Source organism: Buteo buteo, chromosome 1, assembly GCF_964188355.1.
Source record: "Buteo buteo chromosome 1, bButBut1.hap1.1, whole genome shotgun sequence".
NCBI classification, from domain to species: Eukaryota; Metazoa; Chordata; class Aves; order Accipitriformes; family Accipitridae; genus Buteo; species Buteo buteo.
The window spans coordinates 49,284,901-49,304,998 of NC_134171.1; the positions used below are offsets into that span (position 1 = coordinate 49,284,901).

At 39.5% G+C, this 20,098-nt stretch overlaps 1 protein-coding gene across 1 annotated transcript in view; it reads right to left on the minus strand.

The window, feature by feature from the left end:
• Window positions 1-4,874: 4,874 nt before the first annotated feature.
• Window positions 4,875-20,098, minus strand: part of TRIM2 (tripartite motif containing 2) — a 62,202-nt gene continuing 46,978 nt past the window's right edge. Inside the window, exons 9-12 of the mRNA XM_075029633.1 lie at window positions 14,780-14,948; window positions 13,026-13,096; window positions 10,388-10,528; window positions 4,875-9,363 (exon numbers count right to left, since the gene is read on the minus strand). Of these exons, the coding sequence (XP_074885734.1) occupies window positions 9,211-9,363; window positions 10,388-10,528; window positions 13,026-13,096; window positions 14,780-14,948 (534 nt within the window). The 3' untranslated portion in view covers window positions 4,875-9,210. The remainder of the gene's footprint in view (window positions 9,364-10,387; window positions 10,529-13,025; window positions 13,097-14,779; window positions 14,949-20,098) is intronic.

Here is a 20,098-nt window from a genome sequence, read left to right on the forward strand (position 1 = left end):
TTTATACCTCGTGCGTTTTTATAAAGCGGTCTTGTCGTACCAGAAAGCAGGTTATCACTTCTCTCTGATGTATTACAATACCCTGTTTGGATTGGGTTTTTGGGGGGGGGGGGGTGTTTTGTTTTTTAAAACACGTATCATAGGTACTCGTAGACACGTGAAGCTAGGAAGCAAAACTCAGCTTTTGTCACTAGCTACCTACAAGTTAGACGTTGCACACGTTACAGAGGATGTGTTAAGATGTAGGGGCCATACCTACGTTTTGCATTCGGCACTGCCCAGGCTTTAGAGCAAAATTGTCTCAAGTTCTCATTTTGTCTGTGTTTCTCGATACCTACCGATTTTATATTTTGTGTAGAAAGTCCAATTTTCTGGACAGATGTCATTGCCGTATCTTCAGTCTATATTTGCTGTATTATTGAAATTAATTAAAATTGACAAAAAGGTTTTAAAATATTTAAAATCCTGCCACCATTGGCTTTAATCATCAGGGGGGAAATACTTGTTTCTGAATCTCTGTCTACAGCTGTGGGTTTGAAAATCTGTGGGATACGTGCTTTATACTGCCAGGTAGCTGCACCTCCGAGATGAGGCACTGGACCTCCATGCCAGGCGCTGCCTGGTGTGCGCACTGCATATACTTTTTTCTCCGAGGCCCAGCAGCAAAGGTAAAACACAAACGTATTAACGGTGGCCTGAAGCGACGTGTGTTGTACAACTAGCCCATTACAGGAGCAAGAGGACGTGGGGAAATAAAACCCTCTCTGCCCATGGAAGCAGAGGACCTGGGCACATCTGGTCTTGCTTGAAACAGTTGTTCATTGTGATGACTGTTCTAGAGACTTTAATTACTTACAGTTCATTTTAATTATTATTTGTGCTGTAAATTACCTACCTTCAGCTACAGCAGTTCTGGGAAATTGCTTCGCAGTTCAACAGCATTGGGTTTGTACCTGCCATGCTAATTCTGGAGTTTAAATTCAAGCAAACGAAAATGCGCAGACTGAAATGTTCAGGCTGTCTCCATGAATATTTTCCATCGTCTTTGCGAGGTGCCCCTTTTCCTGAAACCTGAGGTTCTCTTCCATGCAGACCTGGCCATGATCCTGTTTCTTGTTGTGTGCACCAGTGTATTACTAAAAAATGCAAGTTAGAAAGGACATTATTAATATGAAGCTTAATATTAATACAAAACACAACGCTTCTTGTTCTCTCATGCTTCCTTGTGCATCACATTTTCAACTTGCTAACCTGTGACGAAATCTGTTGGCACACCTCCTCATCTGCTGTGAGGGCTCATATTCCGTCCCCCAGCTTTTCCCTTCCTTTGGCCAGCCCTCACAGTGAGTATGTTCCCACTCTCCCCGTGACAGTTGTTTCCCTCTCGTCACCGTGACCTCCTCTCCCCCAGGACGCAGGCCCCTTCCTGCTCCTTCACAGCCTGAAATAAAACCAAGCTCCACTCCTTTTTTTACCACCGCCAAGCACACAGTTGCTACAACATTTGCAAAGCACCTGTTGTGGCGTGGGTTTTCTCCAAGCGACACGTGTGAGTGGCAGAGTGGGTGTCAGAGCTGAACGTGCTGCTGGGAGAAGAGGAGAAGGAGAGGGAGGAAGGGGTTCAGAGGGACGCTCACTCTGAAGCGAGCCTGGGGCACGTACCTCGGGGCTTCTGTTCAGCACGCTCAATGAGGCAGCATTGCTCCCATCTCCCCGTCACACCTGAAAGGAGACTGGCAGCAAACACCCAGGTCTCACTCCCTGGATGGAGCCGGCACATGGCCAGAGCACACACCTGGAAGGCATTCCTGGTTTCAGCAGTCAAACGTGATCACAGCAACCAAACAAGCCTGGCACATCTGCCTCCAAAACATTAGGTCATGCTCTTGGGCGATAGTGGTGCAGGAGGCTCAGCAGGTTTTCTCCACCCATGCCTCCGGGAGATGGCCAGGCTCAGCTGCCCCGAGTGCGCTGGCGGCCCTGAAGCCCTTTCATGGCCAAATCACTAGGCCCGATTTACTCTGTAAGAAGAGGTTCCTTAACACCTCCCAAATTTTGCAGCACCAGATCAAAACTAACTTGAATGATCATTGGGTGGAAGAGGTCCCAAACAGAGGGAGAATACACAGGAGTCTCTCCTGCTTTGTCATAGGAGGGTAGTTTTCCATTACTGGATAAAGTGGAATGAATGACTCCTAAAATACATAAAGGTCTGACATTTTTAATGGGCTTCAGAATGTCTAAATGTGATACTTCACAAAACTGCTATTCATATACTATTAATACAAAAACAAGACAATGGATGGAAATACTGTGGAAGGGGGACTCATAACTGTGCCTTTCTATTAGAAGGCTGTTCTCATTTTCCTGTGATTTTCTTAATCTTTAGCAGTTTGGACTGAAATTTTCTATGCTAGGTGTCTGACCAAGGTTTTTCAGTACCAGCCAAAATAGTTTTTTCCTGTTCCTGAGGCAGAGAAAATACATTGCTTTGTCAGTGTTAAATTATGCTTAGACAAGGTTAAATTTGTACCCTCCTTCATTTTCCTCTTACAAATCTGTAATTGAATTACATTCATGAACTCTGTTTTGAAAGGACATTAAAGTGGCAATGGCAGACAGGAATGTTAGGAAGTAGGAGAATGAAAATTGTCTGTCCTACTTTAATTTTGTTCCTTTCATATATATGTACCATAGCACAGTCTTTAATTACATGTGCTATTTTTTCATTAGAAGGGAAGAATTCAAGTTGAATAGCAGATGAATTTATTTCCAGAAAAGTAATAGCAAGCCTTCTGAGTCCTGCGGCTACCTCCCACAGCATCTGTATGACTGACAGCAAAAAGGTGCTTCAGTAGAGCTTGAGGATGGAGGACGAGGAGAGCTCTAGGAGATGCTCACCCATGGGAGGCGATACCAACTCCTCTGAGGTCCGAGCAGTCTGCGGTGGGATGTGGCCGGGTATCAGGAAGCAATGTCATCCATGAGTAACCCATACAGGCCAGTCTCTGCAGCATTTGCCGCCTCATTGCAGCCTCGGATGAGTGTTTGGACTGTAAGCAGATATTCTCCCTACAAGCATCTAACCCAGTGAGAAATGCTAGCTGACCCTCCACCAAAACTTACTGCTTCCACAGCTTTGCTAGCAGAGCTGCTGAAGTAAGCACTCACCAACTCATTGAGGTGAGGAGCTTAAATACTAATTTACTACTAATAAAATCCTAATACATTTTTTCATAACTAGGCATTTCACTAAAAGAACAAGCTCAGCCAACAGATCTGAGGGTCATCAGCCTTCAACTGGAGGTAGCAATGAGCAGCAAGAGGCGGGTATCTCTTCCACCAGCACAGCTGGGGCCTGGAGAGAACACCTCTCCACAGAAACTACATTGACTGTTCCAGTTCACCGAGATAGTTTTGTCCGGTGCAAATTAGGGAGGATTCACATGAATTGTCAGCAAAACTATGGGGATGGTTAACTGCAGAGCAGCACAGCTGGATGTGAGCGAGAACTTCAGCCTAAGGAAAAATGAAACATTTTTGACCATTGAATGATATGTGAGTGGTTAGCACTCTAAAGAAAGAGATCCTGCTTATCGCAGGATGGGTGCCCAAAATACATGCACCCTTCGTTATTTTGGCATTACTCTCCCTGGTGTTGTTTCTCATTGGTGAGACTGGGCTCTCTATTCTGGTTTACAGAACTTCTAAAAGATCCTGCTGCAGCATTTGAGTCAGTGTTCAAACAAGTACCATGGGAGGGCCAAAGGGGAAGTTGGCCATTTATTGCAGAGTTTTCCTGGTAAAGGGCAGTGTTCCCCAGTCTCGATGTCCTGCCTGCCTGTCTGTCTGATTTTGCTCAGTGGTGGAGAGCCTCTGCTGTAATAATCCAGGGGACAGAAAAAATTTCTAGCCCATCAGTGAGAAAAGATTGGGAATGCGACAAGAGTCTTGCCTACTCAGCCTGTGTTCCAGGATATCCTGTGCCATTTCCTTCATTCCTCATGGTCTTTTGTGCATGGGAAGGAACGGGTGCTCTGCAACTCTGAATGTCAAACCAACACTGCTCTGCTTCAAGCTGTGCAGGTTTTTTAGCTGGCAGACAAATAAAGTCTTTTGATTCCTTTAGAGGGTTTGGGGAAAGATCCATGAAAAAGGGTAGCTGCTCAGTATTTCAGCTGTCTCATTTCTGAGTGTCCTGCTGGCAAGCAAACACACATCACCAGTCTGACCTCTCTAGTCCCTCCAGCGAGATTGTTTCCAAACCAAATGATGCGTCTGAAGATTCTCTCATACTTTGTGAGTGAGTTCCCAATCACACTGGGTTCTCAAAGGATTCAGCTTTGGAGAGTTCACCAGTGACCAAGAAGACATATTTACTATCTAAACAAAAGGTTAACATAAGATGAAAAATTGTTCTTACATGAAAGGAGTCAGACTGAACTCCTAAGGCAAATTTTCTGTTCTTCTACAAGAATTTAAATTTGGTTTTCTGCAGCAGACCCTTGAAAGGTTGTAGCACAGCATAGCTGAAAGGTACTATGTACTTCCAGGATACAAATTAAAAAGCTTACTACTGATAATCTTACTGCCACCAATGACAATGCTAATTCTGATGACTGAACTGAAGAAGGAAGGGAGAAGACAAGGAAGCTCCAGTTCCCACCTTCTTCCCAAGAAGGACCCAACTCCCTCTTTCCTCTGTGTCTCCATAAACGCTAAACACCCTTGAAACCAACACAGTGTTCTTGGCTTGTGTCCTGTGGTGTCAGGGGTTCCTTTTGGAAAAAATTGCCCATCTTCCTGCATTATGGGGCTATTTTTAGGGACAGTGTGTATGAGACATATGAAAAATAAATCCTCAGTCATGAAAATAACAGAGGAAACAAGCTTTATTTTTATTATTTGAAATTTTTGTGCGTGGTAAAGGTACACATTTGACTCTGGTTTTCCTACATTTCCAAGACAGAGTAATTTTTTTTTTTAATCATCGGCTAAAGCATCAAGAATACTGTGGCACACAGGAAGCTAAAACTACACACACACACAAACACTTTGATGCGCATCTTTCATCCTTGACCTTCAGGAGACAAAGTTTGTATTTAGCCTCACAGGGATTTAAAAAAAAAAACAAAAACAAACCAACAACAAAAAAACCCCAAGTGAGAAGAATATTTCATTATGAGTGTCAGGAGAGTGCAAGGCTTACATGTACACAAAACATACGAGATTGACATACAAAGATGGAATGTACAAAAACTTTTTTAAAAAATCAAGAAAAAAGACAGACTCACTCCTAGAATTGGAAAGCTGCAGCGTATCAACTGGTAGAGATTTCTAACAGGGGCTACTGCCAATCACTATGCAGCTTAGGGAACATTCCCGTGTCATAAAGCCAAAGCAAAAGTGTCAGGGTTAAGGCCGTGTTGCTCACAAACATCAACTGAAGTGCTGTACATTCATCGGAAATAACACAACCCGTTAGGAATCTTCCCACTCCGTAGCACAAATACCTTTCGCGCACTCTCCACAAACAGGCCAAAACAATCACTGCTCACAATTCTTAAAGAAAATTTTCAATGTACATCATGATTTCATAATGAGCTGTCACCCACAACTGAAAGTCATTTCTTTATAGCAAACACAACATATTGGGCACTTGTAGTTCTCATTATGGCAACACTAGATCCTTAGTTATAAAAATATCAACATAAAATCGAAAGCCCTCTAGCTTTTACAGAACAAAAGAGCATTTACTAATAAGTAACTCTCCATCTACATTAGGCAAATGCTTGCCTAAACCATTTTCCTTTTCTTTTTCAGCTACCTTGCTGCTGGTTTAGCCTATGTAAAAATCCCCTACTGTTTATATTGGATTTATCTGAACATATCCTTTTATTCTATTCACAAAACAATGAAAATATAGTTGGCTAGTTTGTCCTAAAATGCTCCAAATTACACAAGATCTGATAACCTTTTGAGATTACTTTTGAGTTGAAGATTAGTTAAATGAAGCACATACTTTCACCATTCATGCTGTGCTGCTAGTCAATTAGCATTTCAGGGAAGTCAAGGGAACATTTGGTTATACCTGAAATCTGGCAGCAGAATGCCTATAAAGCCTTTAATAAATGCTAACAACTCAGCAAATCAAGTAGTGCAATTTTGACGTTCACTTAATTGGATGAGAAAAGAATCTACCAGCTTTTTAGAACAGAATTTCTGCTTTGGTTGCTCTTTGTAAGGTTTGTAAGCCAAGCATTTTAGCCAAATTGGCTTCAGAAGCACACCGTAAAAGCAATGTGTTTCTCAGTTTCCCAGTGCCAGGCAGATAAGGTCGGGCCTTGGAAAAGAATGCCCTATGCCACTGAATTTGAAATTGTAGCTGGCAGCATTAGCTATCAGAAGGAACTCCAAATTAGTGACATTTTTCATGTGCAGTAAGTGCTGCTTTGGTGATAATGTCAGAAACCTCAATAATGTCTGAAAACCCAAAAGACTATTCAATCTTAAGAAAAAATCCACACCACCCCTAATAGCTGTTAGGTGGGTTCTAAGGGGGTTGTGTGCAGAATTCTGTATTTCATCAGGGTGCACTGGGCTGACATAGGTTATATAAAATCCTGGTAAACAATGCTGAGTCAAAGGGACTGAAAATCTTTTGAAGAAAAGTTTGTACATGGAATAGTACAGTCTTAAGTATATGTTTTGATATATAGGTTAGGGTCTGATTTCTGTGGTTCTCAGAGATCCTGGCAACAGAGGATTTGGCAATGTTTCCTGAGTGGAAACCATGCAAGTTTAGCAAAATGTTATTATAAAAATCCAAATTTGGAACTAGATTGGATTAATAGGATCCATAACTGACAGCAACAGCACATTTCTCATTTTCTTTTTATATTTTTATCTCAAATAACCCATGCAACCTCTTTTCCGTCATAATAAATACAGTTAAAATGTTACATACCTTTTCTTCATTGATAAATTAGCCATTTAAGGGCATTCCAATGTCAGAAATTGTTTGTTTGCCAGAAGGTTACATATAAGGACACTTAGAGGAAATTACTTGATCATCAGAAAATTTGGTCTACAACTTCATTAAATTTTGATAGCACAGTTTATTGTGTAATGACTGAGATTCTGAATTTTAGGACAAACTCAGTTCAAGCAGAGGATATTTTGTTCTCTTGGTAATGACAGACTTGATTTTTATCATCTCAAAAATGTTACCACCAGTTTCTTAGCTGCATTATATAGTTCAAACCTTAAGCCTTATACACAAAATATTTATTCAAATGAAATAAGCAAACTTTTCTTTGCACGAGAATTTGTAAATTGGCTCTATGTGCAAAAAATAAACAAGGGAAAGAAGAGGAAACATCTTTAAGAAACAGTAATTAAAAAACAGACAAACTCCACATTTAAGAATTTTGGGGTCTGCATTTTTACAAGTCAAATGCATCTTTACAAAAAAACCATTAGTTTTTCTCAAAGTCATTGAAACAACAACCTTTTAGAAATAAGACAAATACTTATAACAAGTAATTTAACAAAGATTTCTTTCAATTTTGCAAACATGCTTAAGATACTCCCCTGTTCCTGACCCAATGCCCTTTTATTTCAAGGCCCTGAAAATGAGAAAAGAAAGACAGTACTTCCCAGGCTATTGTAGGCATTGGCAGCAAGCTCACCAGCTCCTCAAATGAGGTTTAAGAGTGAGCACTACTCTATCTATATTAGGCTATGGTAGCAATTCATCCTTTGACCACTGGATTTAGAAATAATAATAAAGCCAATGCTACTTTAAAAAGGACGAGTTCACGCTTAAAAAAACCAACATTAAAAACAGAACCAAGTCATATGATTGTAAGCATTTCCAATTAAATTAATACTTCAACAAAGAACACAGTAGAGAGATCCAGCAGGAAGAAGGAGGGACATTTTTCAGAGTACTGCCATTGTCAAATGGCATACATATGTTCCAGTTTGCTGAAATAACCTACATTTACCTTTTTTCATTTTTGTGGCAATCAGGCATACATACATACACACAAACAAATCGGAACAAATCTCACAGTCCTTATTTTGTCCTCTAACAAAATTCCCTTTGATGAAGGACTTCAGGAATTGGTTCAAATTCATTCTTATTTGTAATGTATTTTTTTCTCATGTAAAAACAAATAGCTTTGGTAACCCTTGGTTTTCCTATACAACCTCTGTTTACCACAGTTCCTTTGGTTGTATAATGTAGGTCCTCCATAGGGGTACCTCTCTGGCTTTCTGTCCTGTGTGATGCTGCATTTTATTTTATTGGTTAATACAATGAGTTGCCTTAAGGAAACATGGCAATGAACACATAAGAAAGAGTGGCACACATGAGGTTAATTGAGTTGACATTGTAATAACCCTGATCCTAATGAACTAGTTTGGTGTCAAAAGGTCTGTCGTTATACAGAAATTCAGCTCTCATTAATGTATCACTACAATTAAGTTTTTCCAGAGCTTTAGAAATGTCAGGTCTCTGCAAAGTCCTTCCAGCATATTGAGCAAGAGGAAGAGTGAAAAACAAGCACATGAAACAATCCTTCATTAATCCCACATGAGTAGGGAATTTGCATTGATTCTCATAGTGCTAAACGTTGAGCTGTGTTAGGTCTGACAGTTAGAGCTAGACGGATTTTGTGAGACTTAACCTTATACTAAAAGGACCTACTTGTTATAGATAGTAAGACTGAAGAATGTTAAAAGTGTAATACCTACCATGATAATGAGATCTAGAAGATTCCCAGGATCACTTCTGGGTTAAATAATGCATAACAATGATACTTCTTCAAATTTGGAAGCTCTGAGCAGGAGCTACCCTTCGCAGTCTTCAAAAAGCTTTGGGGACTTTTCCCAAATTTTTCTCATTTTTGCCTGATTAGTTAATTCCAGTTCCATAAGTTGCAGTTTGCATTTAATATCACATTGTCTTTATTAATTCAGTTAAAGAGGATTTTGTGTATTAACCCTTACAACAAAAAGTTCAGTGAGAAACGTAAGAGGTGCAAGTCCTATGTAAACAAGGTAAGTTTGGAAATTAACATGAGAAGTCCATAAGAGACTCCTTCATTATTAAAAATGAACTTAAAGTAGGAGATATCCTGCATTGGATCTCTAGGACCAGTCTTTTCTTAAGGATGGAGGATTATCCAGCTCCAGAGCTCATTGCTACTGTAAGTATCGATAGACCTTGAAGCAGTGATTTCCAGAGTCTGCAACTACAACATGGCCATCTGAAGTAAGGGCCAGACCTTGGGGACCATAAAGTGGGTCAGCAGAGGTGTTAATGTAGGATAAAAATGATCCGCTTCCATCAAAAACCTTTGAGGGTGAGAAAGCACAGAATAAATGTTATGAATAAAAAAGAAAAATAGTGGACACAAGTCTGCTCTCAATTATACTATTATACTTCTTATTTCTGAAATGGCTGACATACACTAGAATAAACAAGGGCAGAATCTGATGTGTTATTCTCATAATATACAAGTTTATATACAAATGTATTTTCTTATTAAAAAGAACTAATTAAAGCTGCCAGAATCTTTGGCAAGAATTAAACATGCAATGAAATAATAATAAAGAGAGCACTCGACTGTTCCTTGTTCTAAAAATAGACAACTACAATAAATCAAACTCAATCAGGAACTCAACCAACACCTTGTTTTCCTAACAAATACTATTGTTGTGGCTAACATGACTCTTAGGTTCCCACACATAGAAAACCAGGAATTTGTTTACACTGTTGACAGTGCTTCCTGAGAACAACTCATAAGCGGCTCCCTCATCTTTATATTCAGTGAAAATAATACATACATTTAGTTATTTAATAGATGTTCTTTGGCAAATAAGAAGCCTTTGTGATTAGCACTTGAAAGATAAAAAGAGTGCAACTCTCATAACTTAAAAGCAGAATATTTTCTCAACATTTAAAAAAGATGATAAAAATCTGCTGCATTTGCCTCAGGGTCTATACAGATCATTTGCTTTTTCATATTTTCCACCATGTCTCTAATCTTCTGTTGGTGATTATAAATTACTATAATCTCAGCAATGCTTGCAAGTCTCCTTAGTCATCAAATAGCTTTTGGGGAACTACTTGGAGACAAAAGCCTTGGTCACAGTAACCATCAGAGTTGCTAGCAGTCACACTGGAGAGTCCACAATCTGACACCACCAGTTCTAAAACTGGACAGACAAGCAATGAGATATATAAAAGGTTGTGTTAGAAACCACATCACTTCCAATGCTGCTATCCTGTTTCTTAGGAAGTCTGAAGACTTCAATGGCCAGTTATCAATCCATTAGTTTTCCTAATCAAGCACCTTTGAAATACAGACTTTTCTACCTGTATTCGGCTGTTTCCCCAATCTGCTACGATAATATTTCCATTAGAATCTACAGCCACTCCAGTTGGTGCATTAAATTGTCCATTTCCTTCTCCATTTGATCCAAACTTCAGTATGAATTCTCCCTCCTGGTTAAATACCTGTATGGGTTAAAACAAAAACCTGAATATGGCATCGTATCAAATATTAGTAAACTACTACACACACACACACAGAGCTCAGACACAGAGGTGGAGGTCCCCAGGAACCCTTCTGCAGCCTGTGCATCTTTCAAGAAGACCTGAGTGCAGATACAGCACTGGGAGTCAGTCCTACAGAAACACAACTGAGCAGATACACTCTTCTCTGACTTTCATAATCTTAACACATATTGAGGATCATGGCACGCTGCTCTCTGTATAGACAGTTCAGCAACTGAATTCTCTGTGATGTTAACAGGTTTAGATAGCAGAAAGATGGAACCAGTCAATGACTATTCTGTCAGTGACCTGGATGCACCAATGGAACCAAGTGAGATAGAGGATGTGTAATTTACATATTACCATAGCCATCTCTATTTATTTTGGTCCATCTTGGACCCAGGCCCAGCTGTGCCACAAGGTCCAACAGCGTTCTTGGAGACCAGCTGCGGCTTGCACAAGAAAATGCAAAGACCTGGCGGTGCACACTGAAGTGCTAAGAAGGGGAAGATGTGAGAAAATCATCACTCACAGTGAACAGAGAAAAAGCATTTGGGGGAGAAAATTAATGAAGTACCAGGTTGGTGCGTCAGATGATTAAAGAAAGTAGAAAAAAGTCAACTAATAAAAAAAACAGGCAAAGATGTATTGCTTTCTCCCTGAGTTAAAATGGGGATGGCGAGTGACTAAATTAGAAAGAAGATTACATTGAGTAGGGTTTTCCATAGAAGATGCCTGCAGAAAGGAACGTGCTTGAAGGTTAATGGGGGAGGAAGGATAACGTTGCCGAGTGAGGATGTTTCATGCAAGACACTGGTGGCAGGAAGAGGCTTTGGGACCCATAAGAGTGAAATTTATTTATTTATAAATGTATTTGTTATTTAAAATGAAATGCACCCTCTGCTCTTTTCCCCACCATCTAACAAAAGATAACAGCATCACCCAGATTATAAATTACTCTCCAGAGTGTCAACAATTATCTGTACCAATTTAGAGAGCACTACAAAAATAAGAATGTTTTCCAGTTAGTACCAAGTTGTAACAAGTAACATTTTTATCCCATTGAGTCACACCAGAGACAGACGGGAACGCTCTGTTCTCATTAGGAACGCAATAATTATAAATTTGCTAAGATGCCACACTTCTTACATCTCTTCACTTGCTTTTTTTCATTTTAGTTTGCCCTTGTTAACTCTCTCCAGGCATTCTTGTTACCACGGTAAATCCTGCTGGTAGAAGGGTAATTTATGGATTCATAGGCCTCCTGCTGCTAAACCACATAAACAATCTGCTTTAGGGCTCCTGGAGCAGTCTTGGTTTCTTTGTTGTAATCCAAACCACATGAGTTGCCACTTCCTTTCTAATTCCAAAAGGATACAAGAGCAAGGTCATCATTCAAAAACTAGATGATTCAGCACTGCTCAGGACATGAGGGTGTCTATGCTTAGACAGGGATTGCCTATTTCAGGTGAATATATAAGATTCATCATTGCAATTATGAACACTTAAGAACTGGACTGAGGGTTCATCTTTGTGTTCAATCAGAACAGGCAGCCATTAGGTAAAATCCCAGGGATTTCACTGGTGTGTGGGACTGGCACACATGGCCTGAGAACCCGGGTAGGACAGCGTTCTGCTGCCTGTATCCTCCTGGTGCTGCTGCTGCTGCTGCTGCATGTTGAGGGAGGGAAAAAGAGCACAGGAAGTGACTGAAAAGGAATGTCACAGCCTGAAAACAAACAAGCATAGGTGAGTAATTTCTGAAATAGCCGGTAGCTCCTTCATATACATTTTCCACCACATGACATCTCAACATGTATCCTTGTTTTGGTTTATTATTGGGACAAACAAATTTACCACCCTATCTTACCATGACTGTTTAACAGGCCATGAATCAGGATGTCCCATAGGTGTAAGGACTAGTGGCCAGTTCTGCCCAGTGCAGGAGGTACTGGGTGAAAAGCAATGGTCTGTGTTACACAGTTGTTAAGAGTATCAGGTTGTAAATGGATCCAGTAATCTTAAAGCTTACAAATATGGAATTAAAGATTGTCAGGTATCTTTACTTTGTTATAATTTTATTCGACTAGAAATGTGGGAAGCTTTTACTGGGAAATTCAAAAGCAGTTACCAGACTTACTTAAAATAGGAAAGAACATAGGGTAAATAACAGGTTTGGCAGAGAGCTAACAAAAATAACTAAGTTGATGTTATTTATCTCAGGTACAACTTATGTTTAAGCAACTGAATTAGAGAACATTATAGTGGCACCAAAGGCAACAGATTATATCTCCATTAAGCAATGTAGTGCATGCAAAGGTCTCTGAATGGGCAGTCTTTATATCAGACCTCATACATACAGAGTGTGATCTCTTTGTTTTTAACAATACTTTATTTTCCCTAAGAAAGTACCATGACAAAATAAAAAGCTTTCTAAGTTGCCATTAAGTGACAGTACCTTGACAGAATGGTTATGAAAATCCGTAACAATAATTTCATTGTTGCTGTTTACAGCTGCAAAATGAGGACCTGCAATGCAGAGGAAGAAAAACAAATAATAAAAATAATACCACTAAATTAAAAAATTTGCTTAAATAAAAAAAATTATTCAGCCTGCCAGAATATTATATTTGGCTTCTGAGCAATAATTGTCAAACTGGGAATATCAATTTCAAATTAAGAGTAATTTTGTTTCATGTTTTAAAAAACTCAGCATGCCTTTTTGTAAACATGAATAATTTCTTTTTCAACCAGTTGTCACTGTTATCAATAAGCATTGTTCATTCCTTCTTCTCTCATATACAGATGACCATGTAGATATTTATGTGCTTATTAGCAAGACAAAACGTGTAGTGCTTAGGCATAAAGTTGTGTATACACTGAAAATAGTTCTCAAAAAAGTTAATGTAAAGTCTTAATTGAAAGTGTCTCTGCTTTGTGTGCTCACTTCTTACAAGCATTTGAGCAACGAAGTTTTAGGATAAATTCAAAAGTTACTTAGAAGAACACAGGGAAAAGAGTGTACTTTTTGCTTTATTCTGTGTATTGAACTATGTGCACAAACTTGAATAAAAAGAAATGGTAGCTTGGAAACAGGCAAGTATGTGAATCAAAATACTTGGTCCTATTTTGAGTTATTAAACAGATCAGAACTCAGTTTAATTTTCACAGTACATCAGTGTAAACTATAAGAAGAGTGAAAACCTTTACGCTGAAAACACTCAAGTAATGACAATTCACCTGTTTTATGTAGCCTACCACCAAGAAAAGGTGATACATTTCTCAAATGCACTGTTACAGAGTATTCGCACACTTATTTTCAGGAGGTATTCTTATAAATTTTTATAAATTAAAGAAATTGGACATACCCAGAAAATGTTGGTGACACTTAGCTGTGTTAGACCCAAAGCTCTTATAAGTTATATATGTGGCACTTGTGCCATAAGACATTGCAAGAGATCTCAAGTCAGATGAAAGTAGTTACACCATTGATGGTATTTCTCTCTTACGCTGTGAACCAGTCAGAACATCAGACCAATCTATAACTACTTATTCAGAGTGACCAAACACCTGCAAAATGACCTGCATATGTAATTTGGCATCTTCATTTCAAATTTTGAAAGGACAGCTATGCACTCAATGTATATCAGTTTGGGTTTTTTTAAACTTAATTGCATGTTCTAATTGAAAGACACCATGTGCAAGCAGTCAGTTGAATGTAAGTGGCAATTTCCTCAAACGGGCATTTTCCATTTGCCTAACTATGTCTTCCTGATCTCAGTCTTAACACTATCCCATTACACTCATTTTCTAATGGGAAGATACCACCTAAGGCATTGGTTAATGTGTATCTGATCACTGAAAACACAAAGCAGGTGTCTGAGTTGATTATCATGAACAGCAGAGTGTGGGCATTACAAAGCATTTATAAAATGCTAGTTAAGATCAGTCTTGGGTCACTGATCTGAAATGCTTCCAGGCACAGAGAGGTAGATAAAACAATCTGGTTACAGCTACATTTGCAGAACAGATGTTGCAGTCCTCCTGACCAATTAAACAAAGGGTGAAGTGAACAGAAGCTGTACATTTAGTAGAACCTTTCCCCCACAGGAAAAATGAGTAGGATGTAGCGTCTTCAACATGCTCAAACATCATGCAAATGTGAGCAGAAGAGGCAAGAAGAGGGGATTTACATATTACCATCAAGTGTACCTGCAAACTGCTTGTCACCATTTCCTCGACTACCAAACCTGGTGACTATTTTCCCATTTGGCTGGAAGATGAAGACACAGCATGCTTTATTGTCCACTACAATGATGTGTCCATTACGATCCACAGAGACACCTTTAGGGCCCATGAGCTTTCCAGACCCAATTTTGGCCTAAAAGGGAAAACACAAAACAAGAAAATACATTGGCATGATAGAAGTAAGTTAGTACAGTTCAGACTGTATTACAGGCAGACAGCGGGTTGGAGAGACATTTTTGTCATCAAAAGTTTCCCATTGGTAAGTGATTGTTTTTATCAGCTCTTATTGTGTACTTCATAATTTTGTTCGTCAGCTGAAAAAAGACTGCTTTCTGTATGTTCTTTATTGAGAGGAAAATCTGCCACCTCAGCAACTGAGTCCAAATATACAATTCATGAGAAATGCAATCATCAGATTTGTGTGTACAGCATCTGTCAGGAACCATCACAAATGGCTGTACAGCCAGCACTAGTGTACCAGCAGGATAGCAGACAGACGTAAAGGACTTCTGCCTCCTACTGCATGCTATTTCTGAGTCAAGTGACCATCTGGTTATGGACGGGGAAACATGCCTTTACCACTGCCTGCTACATCAAGGCAGTCAGAGCTTATACTTGGAGCATCAGAGCTGGGTGGGATGTAGGCTATGATGTCCTGTGTTGCCTTTCTTGGGTGAATGAGACACCACGCAGCTTCTGAGTGCTCTTGGAAAGAATTTGAGCAGAGCTAAAGCTCAGGCTAACCTCTATATCTTCCACCAGATCCACGTGGGATTGCTTCATTTACTGCTTAGACACATGAAGTGTCAGCTGAAACCTGCAAAGGAGATAGGATCGTGCTGCCAAACAGCAAATAAAGTAATCTTTGAAACACTAAACAAATCAAAGCTTGCTCCTGCCTTAGGTAAATAAAATTATTTCCATAATTTTAAATAGGCCCTGTGACTACCAAAAACATCTGCCAGCATAATCAGCAACAGGAGGGGAATTATATACAATATTCCATATTGTATCAATGGAAAAACCTTCAGTGGAGATGAGGTGGATTTCACACACAGTGAATTATTTGGAATGGCTAGAGAGCTGTCAAAATAACTCAGAAAATGTTAGAAGGGTTCTTTAGTAGGATCAAAAGAAGGGGATCTAAGCAACAGCATCCCATACAGCCCAGAGAAAGCAGAAATTGAGGCAAAGCCTCTAAAGGACCCATGACCTACCTGGGCATATACCCAAGAAGATTCTAGGATCACTTTGCAACCCATTTCACATTTTTCACCATTCTGCTCTTTTTCTCAGGCAGAGGTTCTAGAAATTGGTTTAATCTACATAAAATCAGTTGAGTTTTGCCCTTTCAGTTAGAAAAAGGTTATACAAATATGACCTAATTGTTTGGGGGTTTTGTTGTTGGAATGGAGCAACTTGCTTTCTGGTTTGGGTTGTTTTTTTTAAATGAGGGGCAGATTTGGAAGCAGTTATCCAGGTTGCTTCCAAAAGTCTGGTCTCCTGCCAGCCTCTTTACTGTGCTGGACAGGCAATCTACCAAACAGGCTGTGTTGAAAGTATGGATCCCAGAACTTTCAGATCCTGTAGTAATTTGTGAGAGACACATCCTACAAACTGAGGTCCATCTCTTTGGCAGAGAACATGATTTCCTGTTTCCTTTGGAATTTAAATGAAATAGATACTGAGATATTTGTCTTCTTTATGAAACAAGACCATTTTTCACATCACTGCCTTTGCAGGGTGGGACAGATCACCACCTAGAACAAGCAATACTCCTGACTTCTCTGCCCCTCTCCCCTACCTCCTGCAAGTGGTGAGGGGTAGCTGAAGCTCTATTAGTCTGTGACTAGCTATCAAGGTGGGACAGATTACAGGGTATGGAGAAGATCCATTACCTGACTCATTTCTCTCAATTCCCTAATGTTTTCAAAGCAAACAACCATGTTAGTATCTGAAGGAGCTCAACTACCGTTAGCAAGCCCCATGCTCCTGTTCCACAGTACATTCTCATGGGTGTGGTTGCAGGTAGAAATAGGAGCCATCCCAAAATAAAGCCATCTAGGTTCCCTGAGGCTGTCTGGTACAAAGTCACCAGCATTACTACACAACCTCTTTCAGTCTCAAATAAAGAAAACTCCAGGGAGTAAATACTGCAGCTTCAAGACTATGCTTAGCCAACGTGCAATGATCATGTGTCTGGTTTATGTTCAGGTACATATGCTGTTATAAATTGCTAAATATTTAGGCAAAACCCACCTAATTAAATCATGCTAAAATATCCCCAGGGAGAACTATTAAAAATTACTTTGTGTTCACCAGGGGAAAGATATGAGCGGACCTACAAAATGTATTTGGATTGCATAACAACAAAGCAGCAAAAACATAAACCAAATGCAAATCAGTCGATTTATTTCCTTTGGGGTGATTAAATCATATTCCCTTCTTTCCTCTGGGATGCCCGTGTGTTTGTCTGCTTGTGCATTGCACCACCTCCTTACCATCTTTCAGGATTCCTATGGAAAAATGACTCAGGCTCATGAGTACAGTGTCTTCCTGCCCATATAAATACATAGGAAAAAAATAATGAATAAATCACGTACTACATTAATGGGCACTCAGTGCTGAGAAGAGTAATAAAAATCACTATTCTTGGGCCAGGATTTAAAATATAATTTGCAGGCAGCAATAAATTATGCCCAGCTAGAGTTTGCAGTACTTTTTACTAAAAATCTCTGTTTCCAGTTTAGATCAAAACATGCTGATGACACATTACTGGGTCTGGCTGAACATATGCTTTGTATATTTTTATTTCAGAAGGTTTCTTAGAATTATAGGTTTGATTATTTAGAACAGAACATTATGAAACCCAGTCATTCCTGTTAAGTGTATGAATGGAAGTATTTTCAGACTTTTCTGCCATTAGAAATGAATAAAGTATAATGAATCATCTGAACCCTTAATACAAATAATGTGTTTAATTGAATTCAGTCAAGGACGTTATGTCCCTTATTTTATAGGCTGTTATGAATTTAGACTGGTTTTCAAATATATGTTTATAAAGTCACCCTACCCAGATGGAAAATATTCTACTGTGTGATATTTCTACAGGTAAAAAAATCAGCTAGCCTATATAAGAATTTATAAAGACTTTTCCACTGTAGAAGTAGGTGTGTTAGGGCTTTATGTTGAACTCCACCAATCTTGTTGCTGTCTGAAAAGTTCATGATTGTCAGGAATTAATTTGCAGACTTTCAACACACAATCTTTTTCTGTTTGAGAACTTCCCTAATACGGAGATACAGCTTTGTCACACATTGCAATGTCACACCATAAATGGATTTATCATTCACGTGACCATCTTAATTCAAATGTGACCACTTAATCACACTCCACAGAACTATTCCTATCTGAACATGCAACCAGCTTCAAGCAGCTCCGTTCTTAATTCTTCTAATGAGACAAGAAAAAATAAAGTCTGACAGATAAAATGTTTCCTTTCATGTTTGCCCACTCATCTAAACTTGATCGCGACTTGCAGCCCTGTTTGGCTGATAACAAGCTATCTTAGATACAACCCTTCAAGACTAGAAAGAACGTAATTCTCTTGGCTCTGTTCTCCAGTTCCTTCACTAGATTTGAACACCACCACTGCCACAGAAGCTGATACTGCTGCTTCACCATGCATTCTCTCCTTAGTCTAGCAACATGTCTTCTATAACAGTTCTCTTAAGGAATTTCAGCGCTGTTATCTGCCTTTTATAGATGAGGAAAATAAAGCACTGGGAAGTGAAATGGAAGATCACTAGTCACCTGTGAGACCCATGGCATAGCCAGAAACAGAAGCCCCAATTCCTAAGACCCTATTTGAGGCTTTATCATTCACAGGATAATACAGCCTTTCATTTTAAGACACTTGTGTTTTGGTGTAACCTTAGATTAGGGTTTGTCCACCTCTGCATTATGCAAGTTTTACAGCCTTGAGAAAACGGAACTCTGTCTTTGTTGCTACCAGTGACTGAGGAAGGTGACAGTTTTCTGCCTGGCAGTGGAGGTTGCTGGGGTGAGTCAGCCCAGTGCTGTAATCAGTGAGATGCCTGGGCCTGGCTCCAGGGGAAATTTGCCTTCTGGCTCGCATGACTATTAAAATACTGCTAAGGGAGAGTAAGTGTAAGCAAATACAGAAAGAAGGGGACACCAACAAAAATAGTTAAAGTTCAAAACAGCCCCCGATAACAGAGTTAACAACTGGCGGACCACCTGCATCAGAGATCGTATACAATGACAAAGGCACAGTCCTTTGAAGGGAAACACCATTATCCCTTTACCTGTCTCTCTGTGTATCTTAGCACAGCGTTGCCCAGTTTAATCTGACAAAGCCTCTGTAAGAATTACCATTGCCAACACACAAGAAATTACAAGGCTTTGCCCAGATTCCCACAGGCTAGATCTGTGATATCTGTGTCTTGTGCTTCAACTATGTGATTATGCCTGCCCTCCACATATAAAATGCTTCTACAAACATTTGTATATTTTTCTCTCATAAATATAGCCTGTTGCATTGAATCTAAAAATATTTTATATCATTGATGCTTCATCTCTCATTTAATCAGTCTAGTCCCAAGAACTATAAAGTTCGATGCACTAACTTGTATTAACCACACAAACATTGCCAACTTTACACAGCTCTTGCAATCCAACAAAAACATTGACTAAAAGCAAAGCTAGGCTCTATGTCAGAGGAACTACCTTAATAACTATTTTTTTTCAGTACCTGTGTCCCTGCTGCTAGCATATAGAGCCATGGCTTTTTCCTCCAGAGCTGGCACCATCCAAAGTGCTGGATTTACAGCATGTCTTGAGAAGGAAGGAAAACAAGCCCTCCATGCTCTGTGTCCAGATCAAGCCAGTTCACGTTAAAGACTTTAATAATTATTTCAAACACAGTATGTTACTCAGAGTATTTGGGTTCTTAACTAAGTGACATCTTTCTTTGGTTTTGTTTTGGTGTCTTCATGTTATTCAAGGTTTTCCGGCTGGTATGTATGGAGTAAATACAGAAAGTCATCATCAGTCTGCTACCTTATTTTTCTCCTCCATATGTCACTGAAGAGCCTTATGTCCTCCTCATAAGTTTTTATGTGTATCTGTGTGTATATACATATATGCACACACGTTTCTGCATAATCAGAATATGAATGATATGAAGGTTGTTGAGCTAGTCCAACTAGACTTGATGACATTAGCTATCCTTGACTATAAGTTATGGAAAGGCATCCAAGC